Below are 27,531 nucleotides of genomic sequence, written 5' to 3'. Positions count from 1 at the left end.
ATAAAATTTGGCTCTCATACATATAATAATACCTACTTGTATTTCTTTATTTATCCTACTTCTGTTATTATAATCAGTTGTAAACAATGTGGGATTTTTATACGTTTGCCACTTTTACGAGCACATGCATTCACATTGTAACACTCACACATATTATTTGTGTCTCAATAACGCATGTAATATGAAGGTATCTTTTCTTAAAAATTAGTTGGCCCTTAAAAGGGCCGTTTGGTGTGTGTACTTGCAAAATGAGATTATTTGCTGCTGGTGTACTTGGTGACGGCTTTGGTGCCCTCAGATACGGCGTGCTTGGCCAGTTCACCGGGCAGAAGGAGACGGACAGCAGTCTGGACCTCTCTGCTTGTGATTGTAGATCGCTTGTTGTAGTGGGCCAAACGAGAGGCTTCGGCAGCGATTCTCTCAAAGATATCGTTGACGAAGGAGTTCATTATGCTCATGGCCTTGCTGGAAACACCAGTGTCAGGGTGCACCTGCTTTAGGACTTTGTAGATGTAAATGGCATAAGATTCCCTCCTCCTCTTCCTCCTTTTCTTGTCTGTGCTCCTCGGTGTCTTGGCCTTGGTGACTGCTTTCTTGGCGCCTTTGGATCCGACTTTGGGTGGCATGATCTCAAGTTGACAGGTCAAACTGAAGAGATGAATAAAGTAAAATGGTAAAATTTACTATTTATATGCGAGTAGGAGGAGAAGCTTGTTACGGACCTCCGAGAAAACATTACTTGTTCGGATTTCACCTAAAGGCACAACAGAGCGACGCGTTAATTGGCTGCACCGTTGGATCCGCTTGGTTGTTTAAATTGGTGCGTGCGGGCGTCGCTGGATTATTCGTTGACTGTACACGAAAGAACATAACCGTTAAGAATGTCTGGACGTGGCAAAGGAGGCAAAGTGAAGGGAAGGCCAAGAGCCGTTCTTCCCGCGCCGGACTGCAGTTCCCCGTGGGTCGTATTCACCGTCTGCTGAGAAAGGGCAACTACGCCGAGAGAGTGGGAGCAGGCGCTCCCGTGTACTTGGCTGCCGTTCTTGAGTACTTGGCCGCAGAAGTCTTGGAGTTGGCAGGCAACGCTGCCCGCGACAACAAAAAGACCAGAATCATTCCCCGTCATCTGCAGCTGGCCATCCGCAACGACGAAGAATTGAACAAACTCCTGTCCGGCGTGACCATCGCGCAGGGTGGTGTCCTGCCCAACATCCAAGCGGTGCTCCTTCCCAAAAAGACACAGAAAGCCGCCAAGTAAAAAGATCCTATAGTTGTGTTGTGTGCAGCACAAAACCAAACGGCCGTTTTCACGGCCACATAAGCTTTTCGAAAAGATACCTACATTACAAACGAGTTGAAACGTAAACAATTATTATAGCTAGAAAATAATAGAAACACACGAATTCAATAATTTTCAACACAGAACAGAGATCAAACATCAAAGAAAGTGTTATATATTTAATGATAAATAAATGTATTAAGTTAATAACAAAAGCAATAAATTTTAAAATTGACTCGCATGTATATTCGTATATGTACGTTTTTTTCTTTCTCGTTATAGGCAGTTGAATCCAAACCTTATAGGCCTGCGTACAAATGTTGAATTCTCACGTATTACTTGAATGCTCACTCAACAAAGAGATAAGAAAAAAAAAAACCCATTTCATTGACCAATTAAGACTAGAAACTGCGAAAATCATCTAACATGGCGATCTAACTTTCAATTTTTTTCCTTTGATACAAATATTTTTAAATATGATCATTATTTTATTAACATATTCAAAAGATCTGTAACTCCAGTTAAATCCTTAATGTTTCTTTTTTTTCCCCCTCGCTATTGTTTTATATGATGATTATTTAGACAAAATTCCTAATTGATAAAAATAGATAAAAGTTATGAATATAAGAATCTCATAAGAATAAGAAGATGTGGTTTATATTATGTCTTGAATGTTCTTATTCAAAAAAGTGTGCTTCCCATAATAAGAGTGAATAAAAGCAACTCGATGCCAGTTTCCGGATACTTACAGTACTAACACAATTAAAAACTGGTAGTAAATTTTCTTTCGAATAGACTACCGATGCGAATGACTAAACGACATTTTTTTCAACACTTTACATTTATTGCGATGTCCATCACTGCGCCGTGCAGCACATCTGCATCGTCACGTGACATATAGATGCAGGGAATCATGATCTGCACGTGGAAAGTGTGCAACCAATTTGATGCTTCTATCAATGTATTGTATTGTCTTGTATTATATACTGGTTGTCTTGTTCAACTTGAAAGATATAGATTTTAAATACATTGGCTTTTGACCACATTCTGTTTATTTACATGTACTCAATTATTTGTGTGTGTAAATTACAAGAAACAAATTAATATCAATGAATAAGCTACTCCCATTATTCGCCTTGTTCGTCTCTCTCTGTCTCTCTCTTATGTATAACTACTAATTAAGTGAGTGTTCTACAATTATTAAATACACGCCCTTTTTATGTGATTTTTTTTTTTCATGTAATTTACAAGGATGTCAGTTATGTATATTCTTATGATATAATTATACTGAGAAATTCAGACGTTGTACCACCGAATGTGGTACGTTACGTACGGTCTGGATCTTTCCGGTGTCCTCGGTGTTATAATTATAAAGTAGGTGTCATGTATTTAAATATTCGAAAAGAAATTATATGTTGTCCCTTTAAGGGGGTGAACATCCACTGATCTAGAAAGTATATTAGATATATATTTGAACATTCAACAATTTGTGAGATTCCGTGATTTCCCTTCATATGACCCTTTTGTTTGATTGTTTTTTTTTCTCTCTCTCTCCATTTCATATGAAATGCAAGGCACACATCACTATCCATTGTGCGCGTGTTTGTGCCGAATGTTTGCATTTTCATTCGGATTTTAAGTAACATAGAAGACAATTGAAAGAAATGTACATGTATGTTTTATCACATAGCAATGTAGTAAGTACTTCAATCCCTTACTCGTGTTCTATTCCTCTTGTTTTCGTGTTTTAATCAAAATTAGTCGCTTCTGGGCTCCAGGGAACAGCGCATTTTCAGAATCAACAGACAATTCCTCCTTTAAAATGACAGATTAAGAACCTTAAACAAAAACAGTTATGTAGGAAATTATTTCAAGAAAACGCACAGTGACATATTTGAGAAAATTAAGTAAAATTGGGAGGACAAAATCGGAAAAATAACAGGTATTGAAACACAAAGTTTGACGAGTTCAATCCTCTACGCTCTCGACAATTGGGGAGTTTTCACGGAGGTCCGCGCTCGCCGCCACTCAAATAAGGCCATCGGCGGAGGTGATTTCATTCATTTCCTTATCGTCGATAACGTCGTTCACATCAGTTGTAGAAAACAGGACAAAAAAATTATGGCAGACGCCGCACCAGCAAAATCCCCCGCCAAGAAGAAGGTTTCCAAACCCAAGACGGTCCCCGCCCATCCCAAGTACATCGAGATGATCAGCGCTGCTGTGGCTGCCCTGAAGGAGCGCGGAGGTTCCTCGAGACAAGCTATTCTCAAGTACATCATGGGCAACTACAAAGTCGGTAATGACGCCTCTAGTGTCAACACCCATCTGAAGATGGCCCTCAAGAACGGAGTCAAGAAGGGAGTTCTCAAACAGGCCAAGGGTACAGGTGCCAGTGGTTCCTTCAAGCTGGGAGAGAAGCCCAAGACGGAGAAGAAACCCAAGACCAAAAAAGTCACCAAACCTAAGGCTGCCAAGCCCAAGAAAACGACCAAACCCAAGAAGACAACCGGGGAGAAAAAGCCAACAGAAAAGAAAAAGGCTGTTAAGAAACCTGCAGCACCCAAGAAGGCCAAGTCTCCCAAGAAGAAAGCAGCTACTAAGTCTCCCAAGAAAGCCAAGGCAGCTCCAAAGCCTACGAAAACCAAAGCGCCCAAGAAAGCCACAGCCAAGAAGTCAAAAACCCCAAAGAAAGCCACCAAGGCGTAGACTGCCAATTGTCTTAAACCAATTACAAAAGCCCTTTTCAGGGCTACCAACATTTTTAGAAAAGATGCCTCTATTACATACATGTACTAATGGAAACACAAAATGAATAAACAAGAAGTACACTTACCTATTACACATAGTTTATTTGTCTTCGACTGGAAGCAAATTGCAAAGTCATGATAATATTAACATGCTGTTTCTGAGAAGAAGAAGAAACAAAAGTCAGTTTTTAATTTGTTTACATACCCTCCCTCAAGTAAATAAAATTTTACTTTTTCCACATCACAACGCCTACGCTAACTATATGGCCATTATTATTAGTGTTATCATTCTAGTATATTTGTTTTCATGTTTTTTTTTTTTTTTTTTTTTTTTTTTTTTGTTTTGTTTTGTTTTGTTTTGTTTTGGTTTGGTTTTTTTTTTTTTTTTGTTTTTTGTTGTTTTTTTTGTTGTTGAAGTTTTATTATTATTATTAATTTTTTTTATTTTATTTTATTTTATTTTATTCATTCATTTATTTTATTTATTTATTTATTATTATTATTATTATTATTTTTCTTTTTCTTTTTTTCTTTTTTTTTCCCCACTTTATTTGGAATCAAATGTGGAACGAATGGAATAAAAGTTCATGCGTACCTTTTGAAAGACAGATACATACATTCTTATTCTTTTCATTTATTTATTCTTTTCATTTATTCATTCATTCATTCATTCATTTATTTAATTATTCATTCATTTAATTAATTATTCATTTATTTGTATTATTTGTTTTGTTCTTGTTTTTGCAACAGGGTAATTCCTGTTCATCCTATATGCACCATTCTGATTATCTGCAAGTATCATGATACTTAGTAATATTACTGGGCTTGTTCAGATAATGGTAGGAGGAAATAATGACAAGAAATATATAATATATATTTTTCGAAAATGCATTTTGCTTCAATAACGAATTGAAAATATATGTATATATATAATAAATAATTCTATTTTCTATTCAATTGACGTTACATTCATCCCCATTATTCACCATATATATATTTTTAAAAAAAATATTTGACTATATGTATCTGCAGTGAAATCATGTGTCAAAAACCGACTTGATTTTCTTTTTCTTTTGGGGCAATTCTGTGGATTGAAACTACCTACAGACGTAGCCAATGGTCATCTCGTTCACCTGACTAATCGTAGCGAGTGTTACTGCGGGCACCAGCCAATCGACTAAGCCGACTGGTAGACCGCAGCGATTTTCAACTTGAGCTTACAAAGATATATAAGTTCACGGTGCAACACTGCCACTTCATTCATTCGAGTTTGAATAATCTGAGGAGATAGCATGGCACGTACCAAGCAGACGGCACGAAAATCTACAGGAGGCAAGGCCCCCAGAAAACAGCTCGCTACCAAAGCTGCTCGTAAAAGCGCACCAGCCACGGGTGGCGTTAAGAAACCGCATAGATACAGGCCAGGAACTGTCGCCCTCCGTGAAATTCGGAGATACCAGAAGAGCACTGAGCTTCTCATCAGGAAGCTGCCATTCCAGCGCTTGGTCCGGGAAATCGCTCAGGATTTTAAGACCGACTTGCGTTTCCAGAGTTCAGCTGTCATGGCTTTACAGGAAGCAAGCGAAGCTTACCTTGTTGGTCTCTTTGAGGACACCAACCTGTGCGCCATTCACGCCAAGAGAGTAACCATCATGCCCAAAGACATCCAGCTGGCCAGACGTATTCGTGGAGAGCGTGCTTAATTTTAAGCTGTATTTCAAGTCCTAAAGCAAACGGCCGTTTTCACGGCCACCTACATTCTTCGAAAAGATGCCTTCTGTTCAGACGTTGAAACATCTCTGAAAATAATGTTGAATTATTTGGCCGAAATTAATAAATTTTGTCAAATTCGGCGTACAATGCCCCCAAATTGAAAAAAAAAAAAAAAAAAAAAATGTTGAGACACAGTACATCCTTCAGTGAATATATCTGTGCCTTACATATATATAATTACATAGCACAATGCTAGACAATTTCATAGTATTATTGTCATCATCAAGTTGTAGAAGTTGTCTACACATCTTGAAACTATATTTTGTACAAGTCCATCAACCTGCCCCTCTAGAATACATTCAAGAATTTTGCGAAATAAATTAGAAAATAGCACAATTATTTAAATAGAAAATGATGGAATGTGTCGAAGCAAAAAATAATAACAGTATTACAACTTTATCTCATTAGTTCTACAGCTATGCACATATGCGAGTACATGCATTTCAGAACTGCAATTCCGTATTTCATTTATATTCAAAGTATGATTTTTATTGATTTCTAAACAACGTCAAATATAACGATATTCATTCTAACGTGGCGTGTAATAAAATGAAAAAGGCTCATTTATAAAGCCGGTTTGGTCACTGCTTAAAGTTGCCTTTGAAAATTAACTGAGAAAAGAGGAAATCAAATAAATTATCACATCTATAACTAGATATCATAAATGAATGAGAATCAAAAGTTTCATTCAGCTTCTACATTTTGTATTATTTCGGTGTTATCTGTCACACCCCTTTCCTTTGAATAACTTAATCCCCACCCACCCACCCACACACGTTTTTATTATCATTCGGCAACAACGGTATTTATTTTGTTAAACTCAAAGCAAAAAATACTGAAATAAAAAAATAACAACAACAAAACAAAAAATTGTGTATGTTTATCCTAAAAAATTATGATGCTGTCTGTCCTGCTTGATATAATTCCCCTCTCTCTCTTTATCATTTTTATTCATTTTCTGTCATGTTTTTTTTTTTTTTTTGTATATCAGTTTGTATAAAATGTATATATGTACCTCCACGTACCAATATTTTGGTTTAGGTGAATAAATTGAACCTAAACTTGCCTATATGTGAAGAAATTAAAGAATCAAAATTAATTAAATGTGGTTAAAATTCCCGTGGGGCAAGAAATGTAAACATTCCCATCATGCCAAGCTGACCAATCGTAAAGCTTGTCACAATACCGCTTTGGTAACGTTCCGAACTTTTCAAAGCATCGTGCGCTCTCACGGGTCCTCAATTTGGACTATAAATTAGGCAATTACGCATGATCAGTTCATCAGAACAGTACTACTGGCTGAACTTATAACATGTCTGGACGTGGCAAAGGAGGAAAAGGTCTTGGAAAAGGAGGCGCTAAGCGACACAGAAAAGTCTTGAGAGACAACATCCAGGGTATCACCAAGCCAGCCATACGCCGTCTTGCTCGCCGTGGTGGTGTCAAACGTATTTCCGGTCTCATCTACGAGGAAACTCGTGGAGTTCTTAAGGTTTTCTTGGAGAACGTGATCCGAGATGCTGTAACCTACACGGAGCATGCCAAGAGAAAGACCGTCACAGCTATGGACGTGGTCTACGCCTTGAAACGCCAAGGACGCACCCTGTACGGATTTGGAGGCTAAAGAATTCAGTTTGACAGTCAAGACAGAAGTTTAAAACAAACACAAACGGCCGTTATCACGGCCACCCAAATTTTTCGAAAAGATGCCTCTTAAACATCGTTAAGACAGACATTTACTTACTGAGTACTTGTTATACAGATATTCACTGTACAAAGTTGAATACAGAATGGTTGTAAGTGGTAAAATAAATACACAACAATAACAGAGTAAGACCCTTTATGTCGTAATATTTCCTCAAAACTATATACAGAGCAACAAATATGTATTGAATTTAGGTTTGGACAAGAAATATTGAATAAACACACACAAACAGTATATATTATTTAATTTTTTTTATTATTATAATCATATATTAAAATAATAATGCTGCTGTCTTGAGTATTATTTTGAGGGATCGATCTACCGACAATGACAGGTACCAACTGGCGCTGAGTGACATGCTTTTTTTTTCTTGTTTAACAATTATGACTAATGTTAGACAATTAATTGTCAATGTATAATTATCGCATTTTGGTCATTGCACTTTTATTGATGTATAATTACTGATTGAAAATTCCAATATGTCAATGTCAAAGAAAGGGGAGGGGGGGGGGTCTTGAATTTATTTATCTGTTTCATTGATATTAGCTGAATTGAGATACTTTATTATCAATTATATAATGTACGCTGATAATTAATTCAGTATACAGAGGACAAATGAACCAGGATTTTGTGTACATCAGATGGACCTCGCATGCTTGTATTTTATTTATATTTGAAGATACAGTTATTTTAGATATATGCTTGGTTGTACATTCAAGTTATTTGTGAATAAAATTTGGCTCTCATACATATAATAATACCTACTTGTATTTCTTTATTTATCCTACTTCTGTTATTATAATCAGTTGTAAACAATGTGGGATTTTTATACGTTTGCCACTTTTACGAGCACATGCATTCACATTGTAACACTCACACATATTATTTGTGTCTCAATAACGCATGTAATATGAAGGTATCTTTTCTTAAAAATTAGTTGGCCCTTAAAAGGGCCGTTTGGTGTGTGTACTTGCAAAATGAGATTATTTGCTGCTGGTGTACTTGGTGACGGCTTTGGTGCCCTCAGATACGGCGTGCTTGGCCAGTTCACCGGGCAGAAGGAGACGGACAGCAGTCTGGACCTCTCTGCTTGTGATTGTAGATCGCTTGTTGTAGTGGGCCAAACGAGAGGCTTCGGCAGCGATTCTCTCAAAGATATCGTTGACGAAGGAGTTCATTATGCTCATGGCCTTGCTGGAAACACCAGTGTCAGGGTGCACCTGCTTTAGGACTTTGTAGATGTAAATGGCATAAGATTCCCTCCTCCTCTTCCTCCTTTTCTTGTCTGTGCTCCTCGGTGTCTTGGCCTTGGTGACTGCTTTCTTGGCGCCTTTGGATCCGACTTTGGGTGGCATGATCTCAAGTTGACAGGTCAAACTGAAGAGATGAATAAAGTAAAATGGTAAAATTTACTATTTATATGCGAGTAGGAGGAGAAGCTTGTTACGGACCTCCGAGAAAACATTACTTGTTCGGATTTCACCTAAAGGCACAACAGAGCGACGCGTTAATTGGCTGCACCGTTGGATCCGCTTGGTTGTTTAAATTGGTGCGTGCGGGCGTCGCTGGATTATTCGTTGACTGTACACGAAAGAACATAACCGTTAAGAATGTCTGGACGTGGCAAAGGAGGCAAAGTGAAGGGGAAGGCCAAGAGCCGTTCTTCCCGCGCCGGACTGCAGTTCCCCGTGGGTCGTATTCACCGTCTGCTGAGAAAGGGCAACTACGCCGAGAGAGTGGGAGCAGGCGCTCCCGTGTACTTGGCTGCCGTTCTTGAGTACTTGGCCGCAGAAGTCTTGGAGTTGGCAGGCAACGCTGCCCGCGACAACAAAAAGACCAGAATCATTCCCCGTCATCTGCAGCTGGCCATCCGCAACGACGAAGAATTGAACAAACTCCTGTCCGGCGTGACCATCGCGCAGGGTGGTGTCCTGCCCAACATCCAAGCGGTGCTCCTTCCCAAAAAGACACAGAAAGCCGCCAAGTAAAAAGATCCTATAGTTGTGTTGTGTGCAGCACAAAACCAAACGGCCGTTTTCACGGCCACATAAGCTTTTCGAAAAGATACCTACATTACAAACGAGTTGAAACGTAAACAATTATTATAGCTAGAAAATAATAGAAACACACGAATTCAATAATTTTCAACACAGAACAGAGATCAAACATCAAAGAAAGTGTTATATATTTAATGATAAATAAATGTATTAAGTTAATAACAAAAGCAATAAATTTTAAAATTGACTCGCATGTATATTCGTATATGTACGTTTTTTTCTTTCTCGTTATAGGCAGTTGAATCCAAACCTTATAGGCCTGCGTACAAATGTTGAATTCTCACGTATTACTTGAATGCTCACTCAACAAAGAGATAAGAAAAAAAAAAACCCATTTCATTGACCAATTAAGACTAGAAACTGCGAAAATCATCTAACATGGCGATCTAACTTTCAATTTTTTTCCTTTGATACAAATATTTTTAAATATGATCATTATTTTATTAACATATTCAAAAGATCTGTAACTCCAGTTAAATCCTTAATGTTTCTTTTTTTTCCCCCTCGCTATTGTTTTATATGATGATTATTTAGACAAAATTCCTAATTGATAAAAATAGATAAAAGTTATGAATATAAGAATCTCATAAGAATAAGAAGATGTGGTTTATATTATGTCTTGAATGTTCTTATTCAAAAAAGTGTGCTTCCCATAATAAGAGTGAATAAAAGCAACTCGATGCCAGTTTCCGGATACTTACAGTACTAACACAATTAAAAACTGGTAGTAAATTTTCTTTCGAATAGACTACCGATGCGAATGACTAAACGACATTTTTTTCAACACTTTACATTTATTGCGATGTCCATCACTGCGCCGTGCAGCACATCTGCATCGTCACGTGACATATAGATGCAGGGAATCATGATCTGCACGTGGAAAGTGTGCAACCAATTTGATGCTTCTATCAATGTATTGTATTGTCTTGTATTATATACTGGTTGTCTTGTTCAACTTGAAAGATATAGATTTTAAATACATTGGCTTTTGACCACATTCTGTTTATTTACATGTACTCAATTATTTGTGTGTGTAAATTACAAGAAACAAATTAATATCAATGAATAAGCTACTCCCATTATTCGCCTTGTTCGTCTCTCTCTGTCTCTCTCTTATGTATAACTACTAATTAAGTGAGTGTTCTACAATTATTAAATACACGCCCTTTTTATGTGATTTTTTTTTTTCATGTAATTTACAAGGATGTCAGTTATGTATATTCTTATGATATAATTATACTGAGAAATTCAGACGTTGTACCACCGAATGTGGTACGTTACGTACGGTCTGGATCTTTCCGGTGTCCTCGGTGTTATAATTATAAAGTAGGTGTCATGTATTTAAATATTCGAAAAGAAATTATATGTTGTCCCTTTAAGGGGGTGAACATCCACTGATCTAGAAAGTATATTAGATATATATTTGAACATTCAACAATTTGTGAGATTCCGTGATTTCCCTTCATATGACCCTTTTGTTTGATTGTTTTTTTTTCTCTCTCTCTCCATTTCATATGAAATGCAAGGCACACATCACTATCCATTGTGCGCGTGTTTGTGCCGAATGTTTGCATTTTCATTCGGATTTTAAGTAACATAGAAGACAATTGAAAGAAATGTACATGTATGTTTTATCACATAGCAATGTAGTAAGTACTTCAATCCCTTACTCGTGTTCTATTCCTCTTGTTTTCGTGTTTTAATCAAAATTAGTCGCTTCTGGGCTCCAGGGAACAGCGCATTTTCAGAATCAACAGACAATTCCTCCTTTAAAATGACAGATTAAGAACCTTAAACAAAAACAGTTATGTAGGAAATTATTTCAAGAAAACGCACAGTGACATATTTGAGAAAATTAAGTAAAATTGGGAGGACAAAATCGGAAAAATAACAGGTATTGAAACACAAAGTTTGACGAGTTCAATCCTCTACGCTCTCGACAATTGGGGAGTTTTCACGGAGGTCCGCGCTCGCCGCCACTCAAATAAGGCCATCGGCGGAGGTGATTTCATTCATTTCCTTATCGTCGATAACGTCGTTCACATCAGTTGTAGAAAACAGGACAAAAAAATTATGGCAGACGCCGCACCAGCAAAATCCCCCGCCAAGAAGAAGGTTTCCAAACCCAAGACGGTCCCCGCCCATCCCAAGTACATCGAGATGATCAGCGCTGCTGTGGCTGCCCTGAAGGAGCGCGGAGGTTCCTCGAGACAAGCTATTCTCAAGTACATCATGGGCAACTACAAAGTCGGTAATGACGCCTCTAGTGTCAACACCCATCTGAAGATGGCCCTCAAGAACGGAGTCAAGAAGGGAGTTCTCAAACAGGCCAAGGGTACAGGTGCCAGTGGTTCCTTCAAGCTGGGAGAGAAGCCCAAGACGGAGAAGAAACCCAAGACCAAAAAAGTCACCAAACCTAAGGCTGCCAAGCCCAAGAAAACGACCAAACCCAAGAAGACAACCGGGGAGAAAAAGCCAACAGAAAAGAAAAAGGCTGTTAAGAAACCTGCAGCACCCAAGAAGGCCAAGTCTCCCAAGAAGAAAGCAGCTACTAAGTCTCCCAAGAAAGCCAAGGCAGCTCCAAAGCCTACGAAAACCAAAGCGCCCAAGAAAGCCACAGCCAAGAAGTCAAAAACCCCAAAGAAAGCCACCAAGGCGTAGACTGCCAATTGTCTTAAACCAATTACAAAAGCCCTTTTCAGGGCTACCAACATTTTTAGAAAAGATGCCTCTATTACATACATGTACTAATGGAAACACAAAATGAATAAACAAGAAGTACACTTACCTATTACACATAGTTTATTTGTCTTCGACTGGAAGCAAATTGCAAAGTCATGATAATATTAACATGCTGTTTCTGAGAAGAAGAAGAAACAAAAGTCAGTTTTTAATTTGTTTACATACCCTCCCTCAAGTAAATAAAATTTTACTTTTTCCACATCACAACGCCTACGCTAACTATATGGCCATTATTATTAGTGTTATCATTCTAGTATATTTGTTTTCATGTTTTTTTTTTTTTTTTTTTTTTTTTTTTTTGTTTTGTTTTGTTTTGTTTTGTTTTGGTTTGGTTTTTTTTTTTTTTTTTGTTTTTTGTTGTTTTTTTTGTTGTTGAAGTTTTATTATTATTATTAATTTTTTTTATTTTATTTTATTTTATTTTATTCATTCATTTATTTTATTTATTTATTTATTATTATCATTATTATTATTTTTCTTTTTCTTTTTTTCTTTTTTTTTCCCCACTTTATTTGGAATCAAATGTGGAACGAATGGAATAAAAGTTCATGCGTACCTTTTGAAAGACAGATACATACATTCTTATTCTTTTCATTTATTTATTCTTTTCATTTATTCATTCATTCATTCATTCATTTATTTAATTATTCATTCATTTAATTAATTATTCATTTATTTGTATTATTTGTTTTGTTCTTGTTTTTGCAACAGGGTAATTCCTGTTCATCCTATATGCACCATTCTGATTATCTGCAAGTATCATGATACTTAGTAATATTACTGGGCTTGTTCAGATAATGGTAGGAGGAAATAATGACAAGAAATATATAATATATATTTTTCGAAAATGCATTTTGCTTCAATAACGAATTGAAAATATATGTATATATATAATAAATAATTCTATTTTCTATTCAATTGACGTTACATTCATCCCCATTATTCACCATATATATATTTTTAAAAAAAATATTTGACTATATGTATCTGCAGTGAAATCATGTGTCAAAAACCGACTTGATTTTCTTTTTCTTTTGGGGCAATTCTGTGGATTGAAACTACCTACAGACGTAGCCAATGGTCATCTCGTTCACCTGACTAATCGTAGCGAGTGTTACTGCGGGCACCAGCCAATCGACTAAGCCGACTGGTAGACCGCAGCGATTTTCAACTTGAGCTTACAAAGATATATAAGTTCACGGTGCAACACTGCCACTTCATTCATTCGAGTTTGAATAATCTGAGGAGATAGCATGGCACGTACCAAGCAGACGGCACGAAAATCTACAGGAGGCAAGGCCCCCAGAAAACAGCTCGCTACCAAAGCTGCTCGTAAAAGCGCACCAGCCACGGGTGGCGTTAAGAAACCGCATAGATACAGGCCAGGAACTGTCGCCCTCCGTGAAATTCGGAGATACCAGAAGAGCACTGAGCTTCTCATCAGGAAGCTGCCATTCCAGCGCTTGGTCCGGGAAATCGCTCAGGATTTTAAGACCGACTTGCGTTTCCAGAGTTCAGCTGTCATGGCTTTACAGGAAGCAAGCGAAGCTTACCTTGTTGGTCTCTTTGAGGACACCAACCTGTGCGCCATTCACGCCAAGAGAGTAACCATCATGCCCAAAGACATCCAGCTGGCCAGACGTATTCGTGGAGAGCGTGCTTAATTTTAAGCTGTATTTCAAGTCCTAAAGCAAACGGCCGTTTTCACGGCCACCTACATTCTTCGAAAAGATGCCTTCTGTTCAGACGTTGAAACATCTCTGAAAATAATGTTGAATTATTTGGCCGAAATTAATAAATTTTGTCAAATTCGGCGTACAATGCCCCCAAATTGAAAAAAAAAAAAAAAAAAAAAAATGTTGAGACACAGTACATCCTTCAGTGAATATATCTGTGCCTTACATATATATAATTACATAGCACAATGCTAGACAATTTCATAGTATTATTGTCATCATCAAGTTGTAGAAGTTGTCTACACATCTTGAAACTATATTTTGTACAAGTCCATCAACCTGCCCCTCTAGAATACATTCAAGAATTTTGCGAAATAAATTAGAAAATAGCACAATTATTTAAATAGAAAATGATGGAATGTGTCGAAGCAAAAAATAATAACAGTATTACAACTTTATCTCATTAGTTCTACAGCTATGCACATATGCGAGTACATGCATTTCAGAACTGCAATTCCGTATTTCATTTATATTCAAAGTATGATTTTTATTGATTTCTAAACAACGTCAAATATAACGATATTCATTCTAACGTGGCGTGTAATAAAATGAAAAAGGCTCATTTATAAAGCCGGTTTGGTCACTGCTTAAAGTTGCCTTTGAAAATTAACTGAGAAAAGAGGAAATCAAATAAATTATCACATCTATAACTAGATATCATAAATGAATGAGAATCAAAAGTTTCATTCAGCTTCTACATTTTGTATTATTTCGGTGTTATCTGTCACACCCCTTTCCTTTGAATAACTTAATCCCCACCCACCCACCCACACACGTTTTTATTATCATTCGGCAACAACGGTATTTATTTTGTTAAACTCAAAGCAAAAAATACTGAAATAAAAAAATAACAACAACAAAACAAAAAATTGTGTATGTTTATCCTAAAAAATTATGATGCTGTCTGTCCTGCTTGATATAATTCCCCTCTCTCTCTTTATCATTTTTATTCATTTTCTGTCATGTTTTTTTTTTTTTTTTGTATATCAGTTTGTATAAAATGTATATATGTACCTCCACGTACCAATATTTTGGTTTAGGTGAATAAATTGAACCTAAACTTGCCTATATGTGAAGAAATTAAAGAATCAAAATTAATTAAATGTGGTTAAAATTCCCGTGGGGCAAGAAATGTAAACATTCCCATCATGCCAAGCTGACCAATCGTAAAGCTTGTCACAATACCGCTTTGGTAACGTTCCGAACTTTTCAAAGCATCGTGCGCTCTCACGGGTCCTCAATTTGGACTATAAATTAGGCAATTACGCATGATCAGTTCATCAGAACAGTACTACTGGCTGAACTTATAACATGTCTGGACGTGGCAAAGGAGGAAAAGGTCTTGGAAAAGGAGGCGCTAAGCGACACAGAAAAGTCTTGAGAGACAACATCCAGGGTATCACCAAGCCAGCCATACGCCGTCTTGCTCGCCGTGGTGGTGTCAAACGTATTTCCGGTCTCATCTACGAGGAAACTCGTGGAGTTCTTAAGGTTTTCTTGGAGAACGTGATCCGAGATGCTGTAACCTACACGGAGCATGCCAAGAGAAAGACCGTCACAGCTATGGACGTGGTCTACGCCTTGAAACGCCAAGGACGCACCCTGTACGGATTTGGAGGCTAAAGAATTCAGTTTGACAGTCAAGACAGAAGTTTAAAACAAACACAAACGGCCGTTATCACGGCCACCCAAATTTTTCGAAAAGATGCCTCTTAAACATCGTTAAGACAGACATTTACTTACTGAGTACTTGTTATACAGATATTCACTGTACAAAGTTGAATACAGAATGGTTGTAAGTGGTAAAATAAATACACAACAATAACAGAGTAAGACCCTTTATGTCGTAATATTTCCTCAAAACTATATACAGAGCAACAAATATGTATTGAATTTAGGTTTGGACAAGAAATATTGAATAAACACACACAAACAGTATATATTATTTAATTTTTTTTATTATTATAATCATATATTAAAATAATAATGCTGCTGTCTTGAGTATTATTTTGAGGGATCGATCTACCGACAATGACAGGTACCAACTGGCGCTGAGTGACATGCTTTTTTTTTCTTGTTTAACAATTATGACTAATGTTAGACAATTAATTGTCAATGTATAATTATCGCATTTTGGTCATTGCACTTTTATTGATGTATAATTACTGATTGAAAATTCCAATATGTCAATGTCAAAGAAAGGGGAGGGGGGGGGGGGTCTTGAATTTATTTATCTGTTTCATTGATATTAGCTGAATTGAGATACTTTATTATCAATTATATAATGTACGCTGATAATTAATTCAGTATACAGAGGACAAATGAACCAGGATTTTGTGTACATCAGATGGACCTCGCATGCTTGTATTTTATTTATATTTGAAGATACAGTTATTTTAGATATATGCTTGGTTGTACATTCAAGTTATTTGTGAATAAAATTTGGCTCTCATACATATAATAATACCTACTTGTATTTCTTTATTTATCCTACTTCTGTTATTATAATCAGTTGTAAACAATGTGGGATTTTTATACGTTTGCCACTTTTACGAGCACATGCATTCACATTGTAACACTCACACATATTATTTGTGTCTCAATAACGCATGTAATATGAAGGTATCTTTTCTTAAAAATTAGTTGGCCCTTAAAAGGGCCGTTTGGTGTGTGTACTTGCAAAATGAGATTATTTGCTGCTGGTGTACTTGGTGACGGCTTTGGTGCCCTCAGATACGGCGTGCTTGGCCAGTTCACCGGGCAGAAGGAGACGGACAGCAGTCTGGACCTCTCTGCTTGTGATTGTAGATCGCTTGTTGTAGTGGGCCAAACGAGAGGCTTCGGCAGCGATTCTCTCAAAGATATCGTTGACGAAGGAGTTCATTATGCTCATGGCCTTGCTGGAAACACCAGTGTCAGGGTGCACCTGCTTTAGGACTTTGTAGATGTAAATGGCATAAGATTCCCTCCTCCTCTTCCTCCTTTTCTTGTCTGTGCTCCTCGGTGTCTTGGCCTTGGTGACTGCTTTCTTGGCGCCTTTGGATCCGACTTTGGGTGGCATGATCTCAAGTTGACAGGTCAAACTGAAGAGATGAATAAAGTAAAATGGTAAAATTTACTATTTATATGCGAGTAGGAGGAGAAGCTTGTTACGGACCTCCGAGAAAACATTACTTGTTCGGATTTCACCTAAAGGCACAACAGAGCGACGCGTTAATTGGCTGCACCGTTGGATCCGCTTGGTTGTTTAAATTGGTGCGTGCGGGCGTCGCTGGATTATTCGTTGACTGTACACGAAAGAACATAACCGTTAAGAATGTCTGGACGTGGCAAAGGAGGCAAAGTGAAGGGGAAGGCCAAGAGCCGTTCTTCCCGCGCCGGACTGCAGTTCCCCGTGGGTCGTATTCACCGTCTGCTGAGAAAGGGCAACTACGCCGAGAGAGTGGGAGCAGGCGCTCCCGTGTACTTGGCTGCCGTTCTTGAGTACTTGGCCGCAGAAGTCTTGGAGTTGGCAGGCAACGCTGCCCGCGACAACAAAAAGACCAGAATCATTCCCCGTCATCTGCAGCTGGCCATCCGCAACGACGAAGAATTGAACAAACTCCTGTCCGGCGTGACCATCGCGCAGGGTGGTGTCCTGCCCAACATCCAAGCGGTGCTCCTTCCCAAAAAGACACAGAAAGCCGCCAAGTAAAAAGATCCTATAGTTGTGTTGTGTGCAGCACAAAACCAAACGGCCGTTTTCACGGCCACATAAGCTTTTCGAAAAGATACCTACATTACAAACGAGTTGAAACGTAAACAATTATTATAGCTAGAAAATAATAGAAACACACGAATTCAATAATTTTCAACACAGAACAGAGATCAAACATCAAAGAAAGTGTTATATATTTAATGATAAATAAATGTATTAAGTTAATAACAAAAGCAATAAATTTTAAAATTGACTCGCATGTATATTCGTATATGTACGTTTTTTTCTTTCTCGTTATAGGCAGTTGAATCCAAACCTTATAGGCCTGCGTACAAATGTTGAATTCTCACGTATTACTTGAATGCTCACTCAACAAAGAGATAAGAAAAAAAAAAACCCATTTCATTGACCAATTAAGACTAGAAACTGCGAAAATCATCTAACATGGCGATCTAACTTTCAATTTTTTTCCTTTGATACAAATATTTTTAAATATGATCATTATTTTATTAACATATTCAAAAGATCTGTAACTCCAGTTAAATCCTTAATGTTTCTTTTTTTTCCCCCTCGCTATTGTTTTATATGATGATTATTTAGACAAAATTCCTAATTGATAAAAATAGATAAAAGTTATGAATATAAGAATCTCATAAGAATAAGAAGATGTGGTTTATATTATGTCTTGAATGTTCTTTTTCAAAAAAGTGTGCTTCCCATAATAAGAGTGAATAAAAGCAACTCGATGCCAGTTTCCGGATACTTACAGTACTAACACAATTAAAAACTGGTAGTAAATTTTCTTTCGAATAGACTACCGATGCGAATGACTAAACGACATTTTTTTCAACACTTTACATTTATTGCGATGTCCATCACTGCGCCGTGCAGCACATCTGCATCGTCACGTGACATATAGATGCAGGGAATCATGATCTGCACGTGGAAAGTGTGCAACCAATTTGATGCTTCTATCAATGTATTGTATTGTCTTGTATTATATACTGGTTGTCTTGTTCAACTTGAAAGATATAGATTTTAAATACATTGGCTTTTGACCACATTCTGTTTATTTACATGTACTCAATTATTTGTGTGTGTAAATTACAAGAAACAAATTAATATCAATGAATAAGCTACTCCCATTATTCGCCTTGTTCGTCTCTCTCTGTCTCTCTCTTATGTATAACTACTAATTAAGTGAGTGTTCTACAATTATTAAATACACGCCCTTTTTATGTGATTTTTTTTTTTCATGTAATTTACAAGGATGTCAGTTATGTATATTCTTATGATATAATTATACTGAGAAATTCAGACGTTGTACCACCGAATGTGGTACGTTACGTACGGTCTGGATCTTTCCGGTGTCCTCGGTGTTATAATTATAAAGTAGGTGTCATGTATTTAAATATTCGAAAAGAAATTATATGTTGTCCCTTTAAGGGGGTGAACATCCACTGATCTAGAAAGTATATTAGATATATATTTGAACATTCAACAATTTGTGAGATTCCGTGATTTCCCTTCATATGACCCTTTTGTTTGATTGTTTTTTTTTCTCTCTCTCTCCATTTCATATGAAATGCAAGGCACACATCACTATCCATTGTGCGCGTGTTTGTGCCGAATGTTTGCATTTTCATTCGGATTTTAAGTAACATAGAAGACAATTGAAAGAAATGTACATGTATGTTTTATCACATAGCAATGTAGTAAGTACTTCAATCCCTTACTCGTGTTCTATTCCTCTTGTTTTCGTGTTTTAATCAAAATTAGTCGCTTCTGGGCTCCAGGGAACAGCGCATTTTCAGAATCAACAGACAATTCCTCCTTTAAAATGACAGATTAAGAACCTTAAACAAAAACAGTTATGTAGGAAATTATTTCAAGAAAACGCACAGTGACATATTTGAGAAAATTAAGTAAAATTGGGAGGACAAAATCGGAAAAATAACAGGTATTGAAACACAAAGTTTGACGAGTTCAATCCTCTACGCTCTCGACAATTGGGGAGTTTTCACGGAGGTCCGCGCTCGCCGCCACTCAAATAAGGCCATCGGCGGAGGTGATTTCATTCATTTCCTTATCGTCGATAACGTCGTTCACATCAGTTGTAGAAAACAGGACAAAAAATTATGGCAGACGCCGCACCAGCAAAATCCCCCGCCAAGAAGAAGGTTTCCAAACCCAAGACGGTCCCCGCCCATCCCAAGTACATCGAGATGATCAGCGCTGCTGTGGCTGCCCTGAAGGAGCGCGGAGGTTCCTCGAGACAAGCTATTCTCAAGTACATCATGGGCAACTACAAAGTCGGTAATGACGCCTCTAGTGTCAACACCCATCTGAAGATGGCCCTCAAGAACGGAGTCAAGAAGGGAGTTCTCAAACAGGCCAAGGGTACAGGTGCCAGTGGTTCCTTCAAGCTGGGAGAGAAGCCCAAGACGGAGAAGAAACCCAAGACCAAAAAAGTCACCAAACCTAAGGCTGCCAAGCCCAAGAAAACGACCAAACCCAAGAAGACAACCGGGGAGAAAAAGCCAACAGAAAAGAAAAAGGCTGTTAAGAAACCTGCAGCACCCAAGAAGGCCAAGTCTCCCAAGAAGAAAGCAGCTACTAAGTCTCCCAAGAAAGCCAAGGCAGCTCCAAAGCCTACGAAAACCAAAGCGCCCAAGAAAGCCACAGCCAAGAAGTCAAAAACCCCAAAGAAAGCCACCAAGGCGTAGACTGCCAATTGTCTTAAACCAATTACAAAAGCCCTTTTCAGGGCTACCAACATTTTTAGAAAAGATGCCTCTATTACATACATGTACTAATGGAAACACAAAATGAATAAACAAGAAGTACACTTACCTATTACACATAGTTTATTTGTCTTCGACTGGAAGCAAATTGCAAAGTCATGATAATATTAACATGCTGTTTCTGAGAAGAAGAAGAAACAAAAGTCAGTTTTTAATTTGTTTACATACCCTCCCTCAAGTAAATAAAATTTTACTTTTTCCACATCACAACGCCTACGCTAACTATATGGCCATTATTATTAGTGTTATCATTCTAGTATATTTGTTTTCATGTTTTTTTTTTTTTTTTTTTTTTTTTTTTTTTGTTTTGTTTTGTTTTGTTTTGGTTTGGTTTTTTTTTTTTTTTTTGTTTTTTGTTGTTTTTTTTGTTGTTGAAGTTTTATTATTATTATTAATTTTTTTTATTTTATTTTATTTTATTTTATTCATTCATTTATTTTATTTATTTATTTATTATTATTATTATTATTATTTTTCTTTTTCTTTTTTTCTTTTTTTTTCCCCACTTTATTTGGAATCAAATGTGGAACGAATGGAATAAAAGTTCATGCGTACCTTTTGAAAGACAGATACATACATTCTTATTCTTTTCATTTATTTATTCTTTTCATTTATTCATTCATTCATTCATTCATTTATTTAATTATTCATTCATTTAATTAATTATTCATTTATTTGTATTATTTGTTTTGTTCTTGTTTTTGCAACAGGGTAATTCCTGTTCATCCTATATGCACCATTCTGATTATCTGCAAGTATCATGATACTTAGTAATATTACTGGGCTTGTTCAGATAATGGTAGGAGGAAATAATGACAAGAAATATATAATATATATTTTTCGAAAATGCATTTTGCTTCAATAACGAATTGAAAATATATGTATATATATAATAAATAATTCTATTTTCTATTCAATTGACGTTACATTCATCCCCATTATTCACCATATATATATTTTTAAAAAAAATATTTGACTATATGTATCTGCAGTGAAATCATGTGTCAAAAACCGACTTGATTTTCTTTTTCTTTTGGGGCAATTCTGTGGATTGAAACTACCTACAGACGTAGCCAATGGTCATCTCGTTCACCTGACTAATCGTAGCGAGTGTTACTGCGGGCACCAGCCAATCGACTAAGCCGACTGGTAGACCGCAGCGATTTTCAACTTGAGCTTACAAAGATATATAAGTTCACGGTGCAACACTGCCACTTCATTCATTCGAGTTTGAATAATCTGAGGAGATAGCATGGCACGTACCAAGCAGACGGCACGAAAATCTACAGGAGGCAAGGCCCCCAGAAAACAGCTCGCTACCAAAGCTGCTCGTAAAAGCGCACCAGCCACGGGTGGCGTTAAGAAACCGCATAGATACAGGCCAGGAACTGTCGCCCTCCGTGAAATTCGGAGATACCAGAAGAGCACTGAGCTTCTCATCAGGAAGCTGCCATTCCAGCGCTTGGTCCGGGAAATCGCTCAGGATTTTAAGACCGACTTGCGTTTCCAGAGTTCAGCTGTCATGGCTTTACAGGAAGCAAGCGAAGCTTACCTTGTTGGTCTCTTTGAGGACACCAACCTGTGCGCCATTCACGCCAAGAGAGTAACCATCATGCCCAAAGACATCCAGCTGGCCAGACGTATTCGTGGAGAGCGTGCTTAATTTTAAGCTGTATTTCAAGTCCTAAAGCAAACGGCCGTTTTCACGGCCACCTACATTCTTCGAAAAGATGCCTTCTGTTCAGACGTTGAAACATCTCTGAAAATAATGTTGAATTATTTGGCCGAAATTAATAAATTTTGTCAAATTCGGCGTACAATGCCCCCAAATTGAAAAAAAAAAAAAAAAAAAAAATGTTGAGACACAGTACATCCTTCAGTGAATATATCTGTGCCTTACATATATATAATTACATAGCACAATGCTAGACAATTTCATAGTATTATTGTCATCATCAAGTTGTAGAAGTTGTCTACACATCTTGAAACTATATTTTGTACAAGTCCATCAACCTGCCCCTCTAGAATACATTCAAGAATTTTGCGAAATAAATTAGAAAATAGCACAATTATTTAAATAGAAAATGATGGAATGTGTCGAAGCAAAAAATAATAACAGTATTACAACTTTATCTCATTAGTTCTACAGCTATGCACATATGCGAGTACATGCATTTCAGAACTGCAATTCCGTATTTCATTTATATTCAAAGTATGATTTTTATTGATTTCTAAACAACGTCAAATATAACGATATTCATTCTAACGTGGCGTGTAATAAAATGAAAAAGGCTCATTTATAAAGCCGGTTTGGTCACTGCTTAAAGTTGCCTTTGAAAATTAACTGAGAAAAGAGGAAATCAAATAAATTATCACATCTATAACTAGATATCATAAATGAATGAGAATCAAAAGTTTCATTCAGCTTCTACATTTTGTATTATTTCGGTGTTATCTGTCACACCCCTTTCCTTTGAATAACTTAATCCCCACCCACCCACCCACACACGTTTTTATTATCATTCGGCAACAACGGTATTTATTTTGTTAAACTCAAAGCAAAAAATACTGAAATAAAAAAATAACAACAACAAAACAAAAAATTGTGTATGTTTATCCTAAAAAATTATGATGCTGTCTGTCCTGCTTGATATAATTCCCCTCTCTCTCTTTATCATTTTTATTCATTTTCTGTCATGTTTTTTTTTTTTTTTTTGTATATCAGTTTGTATAAAATGTATATATGTACCTCCACGTACCAATATTTTGGTTTAGGTGAATAAATTGAACCTAAACTTGCCTATATGTGAAGAAATTAAAGAATCAAAATTAATTAAATGTGGTTAAAATTCCCGTGGGGCAAGAAATGTAAACATTCCCATCATGCCAAGCTGACCAATCGTAAAGCTTGTCACAATACCGCTTTGGTAACGTTCCGAACTTTTCAAAGCATCGTGCGCTCTCACGGGTCCTCAATTTGGACTATAAATTAGGCAATTACGCATGATCAGTTCATCAGAACAGTACTACTGGCTGAACTTATAACATGTCTGGACGTGGCAAAGGAGGAAAAGGTCTTGGAAAAGGAGGCGCTAAGCGACACAGAAAAGTCTTGAGAGACAACATCCAGGGTATCACCAAGCCAGCCATACGCCGTCTTGCTCGCCGTGGTGGTGTCAAACGTATTTCCGGTCTCATCTACGAGGAAACTCGTGGAGTTCTTAAGGTTTTCTTGGAGAACGTGATCCGAGATGCTGTAACCTACACGGAGCATGCCAAGAGAAAGACCGTCACAGCTATGGACGTGGTCTACGCCTTGAAACGCCAAGGACGCACCCTGTACGGATTTGGAGGCTAAAGAATTCAGTTTGACAGTCAAGACAGAAGTTTAAAACAAACACAAACGGCCGTTATCACGGCCACCCAAATTTTTCGAAAAGATGCCTCTTAAACATCGTTAAGACAGACATTTACTTACTGAGTACTTGTTATACAGATATTCACTGTACAAAGTTGAATACAGAATGGTTGTAAGTGGTAAAATAAATACACAACAATAACAGAGTAAGACCCTTTATGTCGTAATATTTCCTCAAAACTATATACAGAGCAACAAATATGTATTGAATTTAGGTTTGGACAAGAAATATTGAATAAACACACACAAACAGTATATATTATTTAATTTTTTTTATTATTATAATCATATATTAAAATAATAATGCTGCTGTCTTGAGTATTATTTTGAGGGATCGATCTACCGACAATGACAGGTACCAACTGGCGCTGAGTGACATGCTTTTTTTTTCTTGTTTAACAATTATGACTAATGTTAGACAATTAATTGTCAATGTATAATTATCGCATTTTGGTCATTGCACTTTTATTGATGTATAATTACTGATTGAAAATTCCAATATGTCAATGTCAAAGAAAGGGGAGGGGGGGGGGGTCTTGAATTTATTTATCTGTTTCATTGATATTAGCTGAATTGAGATACTTTATTATCAATTATATAATGTACGCTGATAATTAATTCAGTATACAGAGGACAAATGAACCAGGATTTTGTGTACATCAGATGGACCTCGCATGCTTGTATTTTATTTATATTTGAAGATACAGTTATTTTAGATATATGCTTGGTTGTACATTCAAGTTATTTGTGAATAAAATTTGGCTCTCATACATATAATAATACCTACTTGTATTTCTTTATTTATCCTACTTCTGTTATTATAATCAGTTGTAAACAATGTGGGATTTTTATACGTTTGCCACTTTTACGAGCACATGCATTCACATTGTAACACTCACACATATTATTTGTGTCTCAATAACGCATGTAATATGAAGGTATCTTTTCTTAAAAATTAGTTGGCCCTTAAAAGGGCCGTTTGGTGTGTGTACTTGCAAAATGAGATTATTTGCTGCTGGTGTACTTGGTGACGGCTTTGGTGCCCTCAGATACGGCGTGCTTGGCCAGTTCACCGGGCAGAAGGAGACGGACAGCAGTCTGGACCTCTCTGCTTGTGATTGTAGATCGCTTGTTGTAGTGGGCCAAACGAGAGGCTTCGGCAGCGATTCTCTCAAAGATATCGTTGACGAAGGAGTTCATTATGCTCATGGCCTTGCTGGAAACACCAGTGTCAGGGTGCACCTGCTTTAGGACTTTGTAGATGTAAATGGCATAAGATTCCCTCCTCCTCTTCCTCCTTTTCTTGTCTGTGCTCCTCGGTGTCTTGGCCTTGGTGACTGCTTTCTTGGCGCCTTTGGATCCGACTTTGGGTGGCATGATCTCAAGTTGACAGGTCAAACTGAAGAGATGAATAAAGTAAAATGGTAAAATTTACTATTTATATGCGAGTAGGAGGAGAAGCTTGTTACGGACCTCCGAGAAAACATTACTTGTTCGGATTTCACCTAAAGGCACAACAGAGCGACGCGTTAATTGGCTGCACCGTTGGATCCGCTTGGTTGTTTAAATTGGTGCGTGCGGGCGTCGCTGGATTATTCGTTGACTGTACACGAAAGAACATAACCGTTAAGAATGTCTGGACGTGGCAAAGGAGGCAAAGTGAAGGGGAAGGCCAAGAGCCGTTCTTCCCGCGCCGGACTGCAGTTCCCCGTGGGTCGTATTCACCGTCTGCTGAGAAAGGGCAACTACGCCGAGAGAGTGGGAGCAGGCGCTCCCGTGTACTTGGCTGCCGTTCTTGAGTACTTGGCCGCAGAAGTCTTGGAGTTGGCAGGCAACGCTGCCCGCGACAACAAAAAGACCAGAATCATTCCCCGTCATCTGCAGCTGGCCATCCGCAACGACGAAGAATTGAACAAACTCCTGTCCGGCGTGACCATCGCGCAGGGTGGTGTCCTGCCCAACATCCAAGCGGTGCTCCTTCCCAAAAAGACACAGAAAGCCGCCAAGTAAAAAGATCCTATAGTTGTGTTGTGTGCAGCACAAAACCAAACGGCCGTTTTCACGGCCACATAAGCTTTTCGAAAAGATACCTACATTACAAACGAGTTGAAACGTAAACAATTATTATAGCTAGAAAATAATAGAAACACACGAATTCAATAATTTTCAACACAGAACAGAGATCAAACATCAAAGAAAGTGTTATATATTTAATGATAAATAAATGTATTAAGTTAATAACAAAAGCAATAAATTTTAAAATTGACTCGCATGTATATTCGTATATGTACGTTTTTTTCTTTCTCGTTATAGGCAGTTGAATCCAAACCTTATAGGCCTGCGTACAAATGTTGAATTCTCACGTATTACTTGAATGCTCACTCAACAAAGAGATAAGAAAAAAAAAAACCCATTTCATTGACCAATTAAGACTAGAAACTGCGAAAATCATCTAACATGGCGATCTAACTTTCAATTTTTTTCCTTTGATACAAATATTTTTAAATATGATCATTATTTTATTAACATATTCAAAAGATCTGTAACTCCAGTTAAATCCTTAATGTTTCTTTTTTTTCCCCCTCGCTATTGTTTTATATGATGATTATTTAGACAAAATTCCTAATTGATAAAAATAGATAAAAGTTATGAATATAAGAATCTCATAAGAATAAGAAGATGTGGTTTATATTATGTCTTGAATGTTCTTATTCAAAAAAGTGTGCTTCCCATAATAAGAGTGAATAAAAGCAACTCGATGCCAGTTTCCGGATACTTACAGTACTAACACAATTAAAAACTGGTAGTAAATTTTCTTTCGAATAGACTACCGATGCGAATGACTAAACGACATTTTTTTCAACACTTTACATTTATTGCGATGTCCATCACTGCGCCGTGCAGCACATCTGCATCGTCACGTGACATATAGATGCAGGGAATCATGATCTGCACGTGGAAAGTGTGCAACCAATTTGATGCTTCTATCAATGTATTGTATTGTCTTGTATTATATACTGGTTGTCTTGTTCAACTTGAAAGATATAGATTTTAAATACATTGGCTTTTGACCACATTCTGTTTATTTACATGTACTCAATTATTTGTGTGTGTAAATTACAAGAAACAAATTAATATCAATGAATAAGCTACTCCCATTATTCGCCTTGTTCGTCTCTCTCTGTCTCTCTCTTATGTATAACTACTAATTAAGTGAGTGTTCTACAATTATTAAATACACGCCCTTTTTATGTGATTTTTTTTTTTCATGTAATTTACAAGGATGTCAGTTATGTATATTCTTATGATATAATTATACTGAGAAATTCAGACGTTGTACCACCGAATGTGGTACGTTACGTACGGTCTGGATCTTTCCGGTGTCCTCGGTGTTATAATTATAAAGTAGGTGTCATGTATTTAAATATTCGAAAAGAAATTATATGTTGTCCCTTTAAGGGGGTGAACATCCACTGATCTAGAAAGTATATTAGATATATATTTGAACATTCAACAATTTGTGAGATTCCGTGATTTCCCTTCATATGACCCTTTTGTTTGATTGTTTTT

General features: G+C 37.1%; 12 protein-coding genes across 12 annotated transcripts; 8 read left to right on the top strand and 4 right to left on the bottom strand.

Moving 5' to 3' along the window:
- Positions 1-254: 254 nt before the first annotated feature.
- On the bottom strand, positions 255-626 carry LOC133177844 (histone H2B-like). Its single transcript, XM_061312726.1, has one exon. It carries the CDS (start codon positions 624-626, stop codon positions 255-257), a length of 372 nt encoding a protein of 123 aa, XP_061168710.1.
- A 2,774-nt stretch (positions 627-3,400) lies between these two features.
- LOC133177842 (histone H1-delta-like) lies at positions 3,401-3,988 on the top strand. The gene has a single exon (XM_061312725.1). It carries the CDS (start codon positions 3,401-3,403, stop codon positions 3,986-3,988), a length of 588 nt encoding a protein of 195 aa, XP_061168709.1.
- A 1,333-nt stretch (positions 3,989-5,321) lies between these two features.
- LOC133177841 (histone H3) lies at positions 5,322-5,732 on the top strand. Its single transcript, XM_061312724.1, has one exon. It carries the CDS (start codon positions 5,322-5,324, stop codon positions 5,730-5,732), a length of 411 nt encoding a protein of 136 aa, XP_061168708.1.
- A 1,382-nt stretch (positions 5,733-7,114) lies between these two features.
- Positions 7,115-7,426, top strand: LOC133177840 (histone H4). Its single transcript, XM_061312723.1, has one exon. It carries the CDS (start codon positions 7,115-7,117, stop codon positions 7,424-7,426), a length of 312 nt encoding a protein of 103 aa, XP_061168707.1.
- Positions 7,427-8,490: 1,064 nt separating this feature from the next.
- LOC133177839 (histone H2B-like) lies at positions 8,491-8,862 on the bottom strand. Its single transcript, XM_061312722.1, has one exon. It carries the CDS (start codon positions 8,860-8,862, stop codon positions 8,491-8,493), a length of 372 nt encoding a protein of 123 aa, XP_061168706.1.
- Positions 8,863-9,117: 255 nt separating this feature from the next.
- Positions 9,118-9,495, top strand: LOC133177838 (histone H2A). The gene has a single exon (XM_061312721.1). The coding sequence runs from the start codon at positions 9,118-9,120 to the stop codon at positions 9,493-9,495; it is 378 nt and encodes a 125-aa protein (XP_061168705.1).
- A 2,142-nt stretch (positions 9,496-11,637) lies between these two features.
- LOC133177837 (histone H1-delta-like) lies at positions 11,638-12,225 on the top strand. The gene has a single exon (XM_061312720.1). The coding sequence runs from the start codon at positions 11,638-11,640 to the stop codon at positions 12,223-12,225; it is 588 nt and encodes a 195-aa protein (XP_061168704.1).
- Positions 12,226-13,559: 1,334 nt separating this feature from the next.
- On the top strand, positions 13,560-13,970 carry LOC133177836 (histone H3). The gene has a single exon (XM_061312719.1). The coding sequence runs from the start codon at positions 13,560-13,562 to the stop codon at positions 13,968-13,970; it is 411 nt and encodes a 136-aa protein (XP_061168703.1).
- Positions 13,971-16,731: 2,761 nt separating this feature from the next.
- Positions 16,732-17,103, bottom strand: LOC133177835 (histone H2B-like). The gene has a single exon (XM_061312717.1). It carries the CDS (start codon positions 17,101-17,103, stop codon positions 16,732-16,734), a length of 372 nt encoding a protein of 123 aa, XP_061168701.1.
- A 255-nt stretch (positions 17,104-17,358) lies between these two features.
- On the top strand, positions 17,359-17,736 carry LOC133177833 (histone H2A). The gene has a single exon (XM_061312715.1). It carries the CDS (start codon positions 17,359-17,361, stop codon positions 17,734-17,736), a length of 378 nt encoding a protein of 125 aa, XP_061168699.1.
- Positions 17,737-24,966: 7,230 nt separating this feature from the next.
- On the bottom strand, positions 24,967-25,338 carry LOC133177834 (histone H2B-like). The gene has a single exon (XM_061312716.1). It carries the CDS (start codon positions 25,336-25,338, stop codon positions 24,967-24,969), a length of 372 nt encoding a protein of 123 aa, XP_061168700.1.
- Positions 25,339-25,593: 255 nt separating this feature from the next.
- On the top strand, positions 25,594-25,971 carry LOC133177845 (histone H2A). Its single transcript, XM_061312727.1, has one exon. The coding sequence runs from the start codon at positions 25,594-25,596 to the stop codon at positions 25,969-25,971; it is 378 nt and encodes a 125-aa protein (XP_061168711.1).
- The last annotated feature ends 1,560 nt before the right edge of the window (positions 25,972-27,531 follow it).

This window comes from Saccostrea echinata, unplaced genomic scaffold (assembly GCF_033153115.1).
Source record: "Saccostrea echinata isolate AGI-Se365-2 ecotype Australia unplaced genomic scaffold, CSIRO_AGI_Sech_v1 ptg000263l, whole genome shotgun sequence".
Taxonomy (NCBI): domain Eukaryota; kingdom Metazoa; phylum Mollusca; class Bivalvia; order Ostreida; family Ostreidae; genus Saccostrea; species Saccostrea echinata.
The sequence above is the reverse complement of the archived record's forward strand: the minus strand, read 5'-3'. Positions and strand labels throughout refer to the sequence as shown.

Excerpts from the sequence above, each read along its gene's own strand:
- LOC133177844 (XM_061312726.1), bottom strand. The coding sequence starts at position 626 with ATGCCACCCAAAGTCGGATCCAAAGGCGCCAAGAAAGCAGTCACCAAG.
- LOC133177842 (XM_061312725.1), top strand. The coding sequence starts at position 3,401 with ATGGCAGACGCCGCACCAGCAAAATCCCCCGCCAAGAAGAAGGTTTCC.
- LOC133177841 (XM_061312724.1), top strand. The coding sequence starts at position 5,322 with ATGGCACGTACCAAGCAGACGGCACGAAAATCTACAGGAGGCAAGGCC.
- LOC133177840 (XM_061312723.1), top strand. The coding sequence starts at position 7,115 with ATGTCTGGACGTGGCAAAGGAGGAAAAGGTCTTGGAAAAGGAGGCGCT.
- LOC133177839 (XM_061312722.1), bottom strand. The coding sequence starts at position 8,862 with ATGCCACCCAAAGTCGGATCCAAAGGCGCCAAGAAAGCAGTCACCAAG.
- LOC133177838 (XM_061312721.1), top strand. The coding sequence starts at position 9,118 with ATGTCTGGACGTGGCAAAGGAGGCAAAGTGAAGGGGAAGGCCAAGAGC.
- LOC133177837 (XM_061312720.1), top strand. The coding sequence starts at position 11,638 with ATGGCAGACGCCGCACCAGCAAAATCCCCCGCCAAGAAGAAGGTTTCC.
- LOC133177836 (XM_061312719.1), top strand. The coding sequence starts at position 13,560 with ATGGCACGTACCAAGCAGACGGCACGAAAATCTACAGGAGGCAAGGCC.
- LOC133177835 (XM_061312717.1), bottom strand. The coding sequence starts at position 17,103 with ATGCCACCCAAAGTCGGATCCAAAGGCGCCAAGAAAGCAGTCACCAAG.
- LOC133177833 (XM_061312715.1), top strand. The coding sequence starts at position 17,359 with ATGTCTGGACGTGGCAAAGGAGGCAAAGTGAAGGGGAAGGCCAAGAGC.
- LOC133177834 (XM_061312716.1), bottom strand. The coding sequence starts at position 25,338 with ATGCCACCCAAAGTCGGATCCAAAGGCGCCAAGAAAGCAGTCACCAAG.
- LOC133177845 (XM_061312727.1), top strand. The coding sequence starts at position 25,594 with ATGTCTGGACGTGGCAAAGGAGGCAAAGTGAAGGGGAAGGCCAAGAGC.